At 41.8% G+C, this 11,772-nt stretch overlaps 1 protein-coding gene across 10 annotated transcripts in view; it reads left to right on the top strand.

The window, feature by feature from the left end:
- Nucleotides 1-11,772, top strand: part of gab1 (GRB2-associated binding protein 1) — a 51,952-nt gene that overhangs the window by 30,888 nt on the left and 9,292 nt on the right. For 9 of the 10 annotated variants that reach the window (XR_013792674.1, XM_079552714.1, XM_079552712.1 and 6 more), the window contains 3 exons: nt 7,943-8,071; nt 8,295-8,460; nt 11,472-11,703. Coding sequence is in view for 9 of the 10 variants with exons in the window: in XM_079552714.1 (XP_079408840.1) it covers nt 7,943-8,071; nt 8,295-8,460; nt 11,472-11,703 (527 nt within the window). In the remaining variant the exon portion in view is untranslated. Of the gene's footprint in view, nt 1-5,597; nt 5,818-7,942; nt 8,072-8,294; nt 8,461-11,471; nt 11,704-11,772 lie in introns of those variants that run through there. The other variant, XM_079552715.1, reaches the window with a different exon arrangement.

The raw sequence follows: 11,772 nt of genomic DNA on the forward strand, positions 1-11,772 counted from the left end.
CATCAGCTGCTGGATGGTAATGATAATCCGATTTTGCATTGTATTTCATAATATCAGTGTTGATCTATTGTTTACTACTGATCCTGAGACCACATGGTGCATGTTGTGATGACGCGATTTGGCCTGGTTGCTAGTTCATATGTTTGTTATGCGATGGTGGTGTAATACTATTTTTTTTAAATCTTTTACCTGGCTCCCGATTTAATGTTTTTTTTAATCATATTTTTACACATTTTTGGCGTTTCTGATGAAATGTTGTTTATTATTAGTGGTAGGTGGTGGTAGTTGGTAGTTGGTAGTAGTACTAAGTAACGTGTTTACCTTTTATAAATCCTTTTCGTAGTCCCTGTGGTAGGTGGTCGTGGTAGTAGTAGGTGGCGGTAGTAGTAGTAGTGGTAGTAGGTGGTGGTAGTCGTGGTAGTGGTAGTAGTACTAAGTAACTTGTTCATCTTTTATAAACCCATTCCCTCTGGGGGTAATACAACTGTTAATGGGCTTTCATCTCCCCCTGGTGTCTATGGCCAGAAAATCACCCTTGCAACTCCCCTTCCTCCGGGTTGGAGGCGCAATACACACTAAAAGAATCACGAAGAAGAATCTAACAGGCTAACGGGCAAAGCTAGCTGCGGGCTAGCGCCACTTAAACAGTATTTACAGATAAGTTTGAGTGAAAAAAAATCGTCTCCATTGTGTAATTGGATGTACAATATCCCTCTCTCTCTTTGTCTTTTCTCTCAGCGTAGTATTTACTCTCTCACAGACAATTAATAAGTAATATGTATTGTACATACATTTACATTTTTTTCACTCAAACATGGCTATAAATACTGTTTAAGTGGCACTAGCCTGCAGTTAGCTTTGCCCGTTAGCCTGTTAGCTTCTGCTTTGTGGTTCCATTAGTGTGTATTGCGGTCTCCGACCCAGTGGCAGCGAAGTTGCAATTGTGGTGTTATGGACAGAAACACTAAATCATCCCATCAACACTTGTATTACCCCATGAGGGCCTACGGAAAAGATTTATGTAGGTAAACAAGTTACTTAGTACTGCTTTCATTTTTGATTGTACTTTATTTTGTGATCAATAAAGTAGACTGACAATCACCTGACTTGTATTTTCTTGGTGATAATATGGAAACAGGGCCTGCACAATGCGTGATCCCTTGTTTCTAGTACCATGCCTTTTACATCGTTGCCATCTTAGTTGAATATATTTATCTGCAATCTTATTCATTTCCACAAATATCAAATACTCGTCACAAACTTGCGGTGGGTCCATCTGGATGTTGGGCGCGCACGTCCTCGATGGAAGTCCCCCTTCCCTCTGAATAGGCCAAGCTCTGATGACGTTTGCACACGCCGCCAAAGGGCACGCACTTTTACTTGTACGTTAACAGCCCTCACTGGTGCCCGGCGATGTAAAAATAGCTGTTTAGCAAGAATCCAAGTCATGTCTCGGTAACAAAGCCTGATTTATACAAGTTGCGGCGGTCGGCACAGAGGAGCTTTTGTCAGTTCTCCCCTTCTCCCTGCGCACAGCTCGTCACCATGGCCATGAGCGCCAAAACTTCTGACGCTCTCCCCACACCCTGCTCTTAAGGCTGCCTTTGTCCCGCACTGTCCGGGGGTCCAGATAGTGAAACGATGTGGTTGACAAGATTGCGTATTTTCCTTTCTGGATTTGTGTCACTTTGCTGTGTCATGCATATTTTTGGGTGAATGTTTCAGTGTGCTCGACTTGAAAATGTCACTTGAAGTAAACCTTTTGTTCTGCCTCTATGATCAAGTGGAGTCCTAACCAATAAGACTTAAGATTAAAAGAATGAAATCGGTCTCATTTATGTCATCTTTCTTCATTATTTCAAAAGTTGCATGCAAAATTAAATGCTTGCTTTACTCACAGCAGTCAATCCGGGACTTGGTCAATAAAAGCTCAATAGAGTCTGGAGGTATCTCCCTCTGCTTTAACAATAACATAAATCATTTTCTCTTTAATTTGAAGTACACAGTTTTGCCTGTAGGTTTTAGTGCTACTGATGATGCCCTTTATAATGTTGTCCTCTACATATTCTGGCCTAGAAAGGGTGCAAAGAGTAGACTTCAATATTTGGGGCTCAATGGATCATAGCATTTGTCTGTGGGTCAAAGGTTAGCAGTCAGCAGCAGCTCGGCTGGAACATACTGTCGTCGTTGTATAAATGAGTGAGTGATTTCAGGTGTTTGCAGGGCCAATGGCACTGATTGAAAGCCTTGTTTCTGTCAGTCAGCCCAGGGCAGCTGTGGCTACATGTGTAGCTTACCATTGCAGACTTTAAAGGGGCTATATCATGCTATTTTAGCCATTCCAAAGTTAAGTATAGGCATTTATATGATATATTGTACCTCTACCATTATGGAGCACTCATTTTTGTGATAAATATAAGTGTTTTCTGGAGGTAGTTTTCAAACCCGGAAGACACAACGCTTAGATTCAGTTAACTCCGCCCCTCTCTCCGCTCATACAACTTTACCGTAATATAAATAAACAGCAATAAGTGAAATTACTTCACGATGCAGTTATACGGAGTTGACATCTGCAACACAGCTTCATAAATGGCTAACACACATGCTAATATGCTAACACACAAGCTAACCCGTGTTTAGATTGACTCACCGCTCTGGTCCATCGCTGTTTACATTATGGGACTCGCGTTGGTTATAAAAGTTAATCCACTTTGATTCTGGCGAAGGTTCCCCAAACATCCATCAGAGACAGTCACAGAAAAACAATATTTTGGTGATAGTCGCTGAATCCCGGAGAAAAAAACAGCTGAGTGGCCTCTTCCTGAAAAGGGTTGAATATAAACTCCTCGTCCTCGTAGCCAAACGCGCTTCTTTTTCTCCGTCCGTGACATTATCGTTAGTTAAGAATGAAGAACAGGTGTCCAGAGTAGGTAACGAGCTCCATCGTCACAGCTGCAGCGCAAACATGACTGATCTGTTCAGACGCGATGTGTTTGTTTTGGCCACAGCTGACCTGGAAGCACCTCGGGCACATCCTTTTTTTTATTTATTTTTTTTATTTTTTATTTTTTTACATTTTTTACTTTTTGTTTCTCTCTTACGACAGAAATAATGAAAACGCTGTTTTACTAATTAAAATCAGGCCGTAAGCATAGAATTAAGACATTACATTACAGACGTCGAGCACTTCCGTTCCGTTGTTACGACACAACTGAACACTCAGTCGTTCACCAGGAGAGGGAGGAGCAGGGGCTCAGAGAGCAGGATTCAGGAGGATTGTGGAGAGCTGCGTGAATGAAGCCACAAACCACTCTGGGGGTGTTTTTGATAAGGAAATAGCATAACAACATGGGTAAAAGCAACAAAAAGTCGATTTTGCATGATATAGGACCTTTAAAGTGACCAAATAAAGTATAAATAAGGAGTCTTGTCAAGCATAATAAATGTAAGACATTACAATTCCTCGTATTATTGGTAAATTGCTATTTGCACCGAGCCATAAAGGTTATGGAATTGTACTTGGGTTAATTGGCATCAGCTATATTACTGGGTAAAACCTGAACATTTTATAGTTTGGGGAACTTGGGATGTAATAAAGGCTAAACATCCATCTGCAGAAACTGTGTGGCTGTATTTGTACACAGACTAGTTTATTTTTCTTTCCTCTTCATTCAGGGCCCTTTCATAGTCCTCATCTGATGTGCACTCGCCTCAATAGCAACACTGTGTATGTTTAATTTCCTGTCTTTGTGAGATACCAGGTGTGAAGCTAATGCCTGCAAGCTCACTAATGTAATATTAACAGAGTAGACGCGGTGCTGGGCTCTACACATGGTCTTCAAATGTTGCCCTTCATGTTTGGCGACCGATGGAGCGATAGCACATACTAATTTGTTCTTTTATCACCATCGTGGTGACCTTTTCTCCCCCGTGTTGGCCCTGTGCATCTCCTCCCGGAGCCTTTACGCCGTGTTTTTGCGAGGAACAAACAGAGGAGCTGTCCTAGTCGAAATGAGTCAGTGCAGCTGGGGTGCAGGTCATTTACCCACGGCCCACTCGCATGGGACAGATGGCCCGGCCTGTTGCTGCCTGCTAAGTGCTAACTGGAGTGTACAGATTCAGACTTTATGCGTTAAGCTAATGTTTACACCTTGAGCTCTGATGTCAATGCACAAATATAGTTCAAGTTGGTCAACACAGTCATGTAAACAAACACGACTCAGTGTTGTTAATTTAATATCAGATAAATAGAAGGACGTGTAGCCTCTGTAGACGAGCCTTGAAACAAATCTGGGGTGGACGCAAAATTCACAAAACTATTGAGCTAAATTATTTTTGTGAGATTTCAGCTACAATCTTTCTTCTTTGCGTATTCCATCTTTTCCCTTTTCAAAAGCTCAAAACACTTTGTTCAACGTGCTGATGTCATGAGGTGTTTTAAAGTTCAGACACCATCACCTAAGGATTTCAGCACTTGAAAATGCCTTAGCTAACAGCTTTAGTTTTAGTCTTTACTCCAGGGTCAGTGTTTGAAACAATGACAATGTACAAACTTGTAAACTTGTTTTTCATGCACATATTCAAAGTTCCAAATCATGAATTACCAGTGTAAATGATGTGTCCCAAACTTGAAAAAAGCTTGAATTATGCTAGGCATAATGTTGGTCCTTTAAAGCCCAGTGCTCCCTTTAATCTAAATTCATGCTGCAGCCTTGTCTAAATATGTGTGTAACCTGCTAAATCTGTAGTTCAGAACTACTACAAAAATCTGCACAATGAGCTGAATGTTTTTACAACATAAATAAAAAATCTTATCGCATTTATAATGCTTGACAGAAAATTATTGCCCTAGTGTTGTGATGGACTTGCAGTATAGATTTAGTCAGCGCCCATGTCTTTCTTTGTTGACTAAATGGTAAATGTAGCACTTTTACAGCTCCAATGGGCACTTGAAGAGTACTTCTAAAATACATAATAGTATCATGGATATACTACTCTCTTTTATACACTTGTGTAATCTTTCTTACTCATGCTTCAGAAGTGATGCTCTCCATCTCTTCTTACTACCATCTTCTATCTTGTGCCATTAGAGATGCAATCAAGGGTTTTAAGTATGCAGTTTAACAGCCTACACTGACAGTATTATGCACATTAGCTAATAGCAATTAGTGCACTGAAAGGCCTTTTAGGATGCATTAAGGTATCTAAATCATAAAGACGCTTAGCCTTTTCAATGTGCAAGGTACTAGTGTGGCCATGGCAGTAATGGACAAGAGCTTTTCACTAGATCTAGATTTGTGTGCATAGGAATTTGACAGTTGCAACAAACAATTTATCCTCAGAAAAGCCGAAATCATTGCATTTATGTTCGACCAAATTCCTGTTCTTTCTGTTGCATTAGTTCAGCATTTATCCCTGAACTAGAGCAAGCTACTCTTCTGTTACTGATAGGATCATTTTAGGAGCATGACTACATTCAGTTGGCATCTCTACCCCCCCTTACCCCATCCACGGTCCTCGTCATGACCAGCCCCTCAATGCCCCCTCTGTAAGTCTCCACACCCCCCATGTGCCGACATGTAGTGTCTTCCTGTGGCTTTAGAATGCCACAATTTCGGGGGGCAAAGTGGGAGGGGGCTGCAAGGCATGTCCCACTCCCATCTGAACCCAGTCTGCTGCCCCCATGCCTTTTTATTGCCACTCAAGGACAGCTGAGACGTCCGGATTCTCCATCTCGGCCAACATGTGGGAACAGCATGATCTGCAGCGTGGAGTGTACTTTTTAATAACTTTGTCCAGTTGGATGTGTCCATGAAGGTAGGCCTCAATGAAATCGCCAACCAGAGCTAAGCATCTTGTTAGATTGCAGGTCTGTAGACTCCCTCAGTCGCCCAAGTCTTAGATATTGACAAAAGTGTTCGTCTGGGCTTGTTTTTTTGTTTTTTTTAGTGGAAGATGTTTTTCCTCTTTTTCACTTCTGTGTCAATTGACAAAACCTTGTAAGCTGTGGTGGTCTGCTTGAAATGCTGTGTTCTTATACTGGTAGCATCCTTTGCAGCACATGCCCGCTAAGCAGTCCTGACCTCTCCCTGTTTTGCAGCACCTCTCTCTTATCAACACTCTGCCTGGGCGGGCTTGTCCCGGCTGTAACCTTAGCTTTGGGTCCTTCTGTTCCCCACAGGGAAACCTGAACCCAAATTGCTTTGTCATGTGCCAGAGAGCGAGGTTTCCTCTCCACACCCTGTGTCTTTGTGCAGTCAACAGCGGCTCATCAGTGCATCCTTTGTACGCTCGCTTGGCCCTTTATTGTCAGAGCTGCTATTTAAGTGGGCCTGCTTTAAATTAAGAACACAGCCGTAATAGATTGGTGCTGCTTCGTTTGGATTCTTTGCTTGTGTGCGATTACATAAGAGGTTTGAACTACAGTGGGTGAACTGTGTGCATGGCAGTGTGGGAAAGCTATGATTGTTACTTCACTGCAGTAAATTGATACTGAAGAAATCAGGAAGCATTGCGTTTTTATAATTTACTGTAGCTATGCACTCTTGGTTATGACCTAAAGTTGTGGCTCTGCTCTTCTTTAAACTTCCACTAACTTGTTTGTGACATTGATTTTGCAGAATTGCAAACATTGGCTTTGGTACAGATTTCAGTTTTCAACACACTTTCTGACCGGGTGTTCCTGTGTCTTGCATATCTTTGAGGTTTTAATTCTGTCAACATATTCTGTTTTGTAAAAGCCTTCCCTGAGGCATTACAAATTAGCCTGTCCTGTAAATGTTGCACTGTGTTACATAGTAAACAATAAACATGGTAAATAATAATAGCACCTCTCAGAAAAACATGACAAACTAGGTGTGCATAATATACTTACATTTTTGTATTGTCCATACAAGTTTAAATAAACATGCAGTTTATCTGATTGTGTGCATTAAAATTCCTTCCGCATAACTCTGAGTACTTGACCTTAGCATACCTTTCTCGTGTTTGTCATATTTTATTATTGTGCTAAGTTTATCCGCTTTATCCTGCTCCTTCCCAGGCAGTCTGTTGCTTCCTCCTGTTTATAGAAGGAAAGCTCTGATGCTCTTCCCTGTGTCTCAGGTTGGGCTTGGCCCAAAAACCAACAACACCCCAATGGAAAAACAAAAAACAGAAGAATACCCCATTGTTTAATGGGTCAAAGTCTTAGCCCAACGGCTGCAAAGCTGTAGTTTGCATTCCTCACACACTATTGGTCTGCTTCCTGATCTGTCTGATCTCCCTGGTGGCTGTTTGTCCACCGAGGCCCGTTGATCATTTGTTGGTACTGTCAGTACTGTAGCACTTTTAGTTGGACAGTTTAGTTGTGCTTTGTTTCTTTTTTTTAATGGTCGAATAGTAGTTCGAAGCAAACATATTCATTGCTGTTATAGTTAGGCAGAGGCATTTCTACAGGTGAAAATCTTAACAATTTATTTTTTATAAATATTCATAATCAGTTGTTCCTCTTTCATGCTTGTTTCATGTGATACAGAATTACAGGCATACTGACAATACTACCGTAAAGAAAAATAAATAGTTAAGGTTCATGATTAGATGAAAGTCAACCGTATGTAGATTCTGTATCACTTGACTCCCATGTTCATGTGAGCATCGACAACAAAGTGTATCAAAAACACTTGTTTACATCTTTCCTTTAATAGATTTCATTGAGTGTGCCAGCCCAGACGACGTGGCTTTTGTTATGGTGTGCCAGACCCAGACACATATTTTTGGTTACAGACCTTTTCTTAGCACTTCAGACTGTGCAGCTGGGCTATAATTCCCACCAGTGACGAAGATTAGCAGAGACACACTGAACTGCACTGTAAAACGTGAAGCATTTGTTCAGCTTGTGGTCCGTTATGTACCAATTGGACATGTCCTGATCTTTGACCTCATTTCATTTGCTATCTCACAGGCATGGAAGAAGCGGTGGTTTGTTCTTCGCAATGGCCGTCTGACGGGCGACCCAGACGTGTTGGAGTACTACAAGAATGACCATGCCAAGAAGCCCATACGAGTGATAGACCTCAACTTGTGTGAGCAGGTACAACACCAGTGGTCATCTACTTATTTATGGGATCTCATTGATTATCGCTTAAAAGAAGGACAAACAGAGAAGCTTTTCTGTAGATAACAACACATATGCATATTTATGATTCCGTCTGTCACAAATAAGCCAGATGTGTTTAAAAGTTTATCAGCGGTTGTGTTGTATTGAAAAACATTGAACAACCTGTCCTGTGTGTGCAACTGTGCGTGTTGTTCAGGTCGATGCTGGGCTGACGTTCAACAAGAAGGACTTGGAGCACAGCTTCATCTTCGACATCAAGACCTTCGACCGTGTCTTCTACCTGGTGGCTGACACTGAGGAGGAAATGAACAAGTGGGTTCACTCTATCTGCGAAATCTGTGGCTTCAACCCCACTGATGAAGGTAAGACTATTAAACAGATCTTCCTTTTGGCAACAGTAATGCCAGCTGTTTGAGGTGTTAAAGATGAAGGATTCTGTCATTTGCAACCCTACAACAACAGATATCTTGAGTAATTATTATCCATTACATGCAGTATTTAAAGGAACACTTTTTACTATTCTGAGATATGTTCTTAGCTGAGCTTAGACGAGTTGATGCGTACCTGTCTGGTCTTTACGCGTGCCCTCAGCCTCGCAAAAAACAAAAACAAAGATGTTGTTAGCATTTAGCCTCTCCTCCTCTCCTCTATGGGCTCAAACAGTGGTGAAGTTAGAAGCTTCCAAGCTCTTCCACGTTTTCCCTATTTAAATACGGTTACGTGAGTAGTTGCACGATCCAAGCAAAATTATGTTGCACAGTAATATCTTCACTTTACTGCGGATGTCGAAGTGCTCTAAGGTGTTACTACGGCTTGCAATATTGTACTCCTTTTTATCCGCTCAGAACATTGACCTGTTTAATTTTGTGTAACTATACTTGGATCGTGTGTGGGAGCTTAGTCGCTCATCCACGGAGAGGAGGAGAGGCTAAATGCTAGCAACATCTTTGGTCTTTTTGCATGACTGAGCGCACGCACAAAGACCAGACAGGTACGCATCAACTCGTCTAAGCTCAGGTAAGAACATATCCCAGTATGGAAAAAACAGTGGCCTGTTCCTTTAAGATACAGGTCTCCAATTAGAGATGGATGAGTCAACTTGGATTACAGGCCAAACACGTCACATTGATATGTATGTTCTCTTTGTTCACCAAATGTTATGAGTTATGAGCATAATCTGCAAACAAATGCATGTTAAAATGATGATCTGTAAGGTGTCAAAATGAGGAAAGAGAGAGAATAATTAAAAGCAAAAACGTAAAAACAGTTAAGCTCCCCCCTTCCTAATTGGATCCGAAAGCCCTCCCTCATTCACTGTGCAGTGCATGTGATTGACAGGCCGGTTCGCCAAAAAAAAAAGAAGTAATTGATCAAAGTTATGGCGAATCGCTTTATAAAAAATGTGGTTATGGAATTACTTGTGTTACATGAAATTGCAGGCCAGTTATACGCAAATGAGCTTGCATGGGAAAAGCAGCACCTGTTACAGAGCATGTGCACAGGTAACAAACAAACCAATGCACAACAATTAAAATAATACAAGAAGAAGAAGAAATGTTCAGCCTTGTTGTGATATGATATTTGACATGAGACTATCCTGTGGCAGGGTTAAACCAGATGAACGTGACTTTATTGAGTCCGGTTCTCAGCCAAGGCCCAATGAAGCATGTGCTGACCCATAGTGTAGCATGGAGGCTCACGTTACCCTTGTTCCCAGTACTGCATAATCAAAGCATTATGCTCCCGTCCCCCTGGCCCCTCTCTCATCCGCCTTTGTTTCCCTTTCTGCCTTTTAATTTGTGTCACTGTCCCAAAATGTGTCTTTTTATACATTATACAGCCACAAATGCTGCACAGTTTTATCATCCGATGTTCTTGGATTTGTAGTTGAGGTTCCTACAAGAAAAGATGTACTTTTCCTCTATTCAGACCGGCACACTGAGTCATCGAGTAGCCCTCTCCAAGGCCGACATCTCCACAGTGCTAAGAATAAGCCTCCGCACATTACATCTGTGGTGATGTAGGGCAACCCCTGTGACTTATTGTGCAAATATTATTACGAAGTGATGTGGTAGAGAGGTTTAGGTATCTGGAGAACATGGATCTCAATCAATGATGCTGTTCTGTCCTTTAATATGTTAATAAAGGTTGTCATAAGGTGTTCTAATTAGGTTGTGTCCAAAGGGTTTAAAATTGCGATCTCGGGATGGTTCAAATTTCGTGGTAGAATTCCCTTCTAAAATGCCAAAATGCAAATGTCTTGTCAATGGATTACTCAATTGAGAATTGAGTAATCCAATCCTAAACTTCAAATTTCAAAGGATAGAACATGTTGCTATGCTGCCACTTGTTTATTGTGACAGGCCTTCCCTTGCTGAAAATGTGACTATTGTGAATATTACAGATATTGGGAGAGTAGGTAGGTGTTCCCTGTAGTTGTAGTGGATTGATAAGTTCAACACCAAATCAAATCTCTTCAAATAATGGCACTATTCACGATCTATCTCTCCAGCAGTCTCTCTCTCACCGGGGATTAAAAGGAAATGGTGTCCTTGGCTCTTGTTTTTGCTCACTTCAATTTCTAAAGCTTGTAAGACTCGCCTCCCACCCCTCTGCACCGATTGCACTTGTGAGCTTCAAGGCTGGGCAGGTATTCAAACAGACAACATGCGCTGAGCTGGGAACAACGGCTCCAAGAGTGTAGGAGGCTCATGGGTATGAGCACGGAGGATTTCCCCTTTCACTGCATGAATCAGCACTCAAGGCACTAGAAGAAATCTGTTAGGAAGAAGAGCGGAAGTAAATAAGTAGGTGATGCAGTGTTTTACTAAAGTGGTTTTGTACCCAAGACTGTAATTTGAAATCAAAAGGATGAGAAAGAGACAGCAGTTATGGAACCGAGTGGGAGGAAAGCTGTGAAAAAGAGAAAAAAAAGTGTCTGAAAACATAGATGCATTTCATCCAGCATACGCAGCGGCCATCTTGGCTCTTACCGATGAACAACAATCAGCTCAAGCAGAAGGGATTGAAAAGGACTGTTCTTTCTGTGTGAAAATAAGACCTTGAGGAAAGGCTGTCTGTCAGCGAGTGTGGGATTCACAAGACGAACAGTGTGCAGATTGTTTACACAAAGTGAAGCTTTTGCGATTTCTTTGTACTGTATGTTTTCAGTCCTTGTGCAACGCAGTGCTGTCCCTCTTACTGACAGATTGGAAAGGCTCAAATAGATCATCAAAATATAGTGTACATTTGCAAAAACGAGTATTGCATCTTGAAGCATAAGGACTAATATTTGGAGCATGTTTTTTATATGTTGGTCATATTACGCTGGCTGACTGAAGTTTATTTATTACCTATTACCATGTCTCCATAGAAGCTGCCAAAGCCTCGTCGCAGTCATCCACAGGATTGGTAGTGGACACCCCCCCACACCCTGCTCACCATGGGAACATCATGGGCCCTGCTGCATCTGTGCTGTCTGCTGTTCCTCCTCCGTATCAGCCGGTCCACGTCCCTCACCTCGAGTCCCAGTCCAGTTCAGAGGAGCCCACAGAGGACTATCTGTGGCTGGTCAACTGTGAGAGCAAGAAGCCTGATCCACACAGGTGAGCTTCTATCTGTACGCTTGTCCCGTGTGCCCAGTCTTCTTTTTTTTTTTTTCTCTGCTTTTCTGA

This window comes from Gobius niger, assembly GCF_951799975.1.
Source record: "Gobius niger genome assembly, chromosome: 3".
In the NCBI taxonomy this organism is placed as follows: domain Eukaryota; kingdom Metazoa; phylum Chordata; class Actinopteri; order Gobiiformes; family Gobiidae; genus Gobius; species Gobius niger.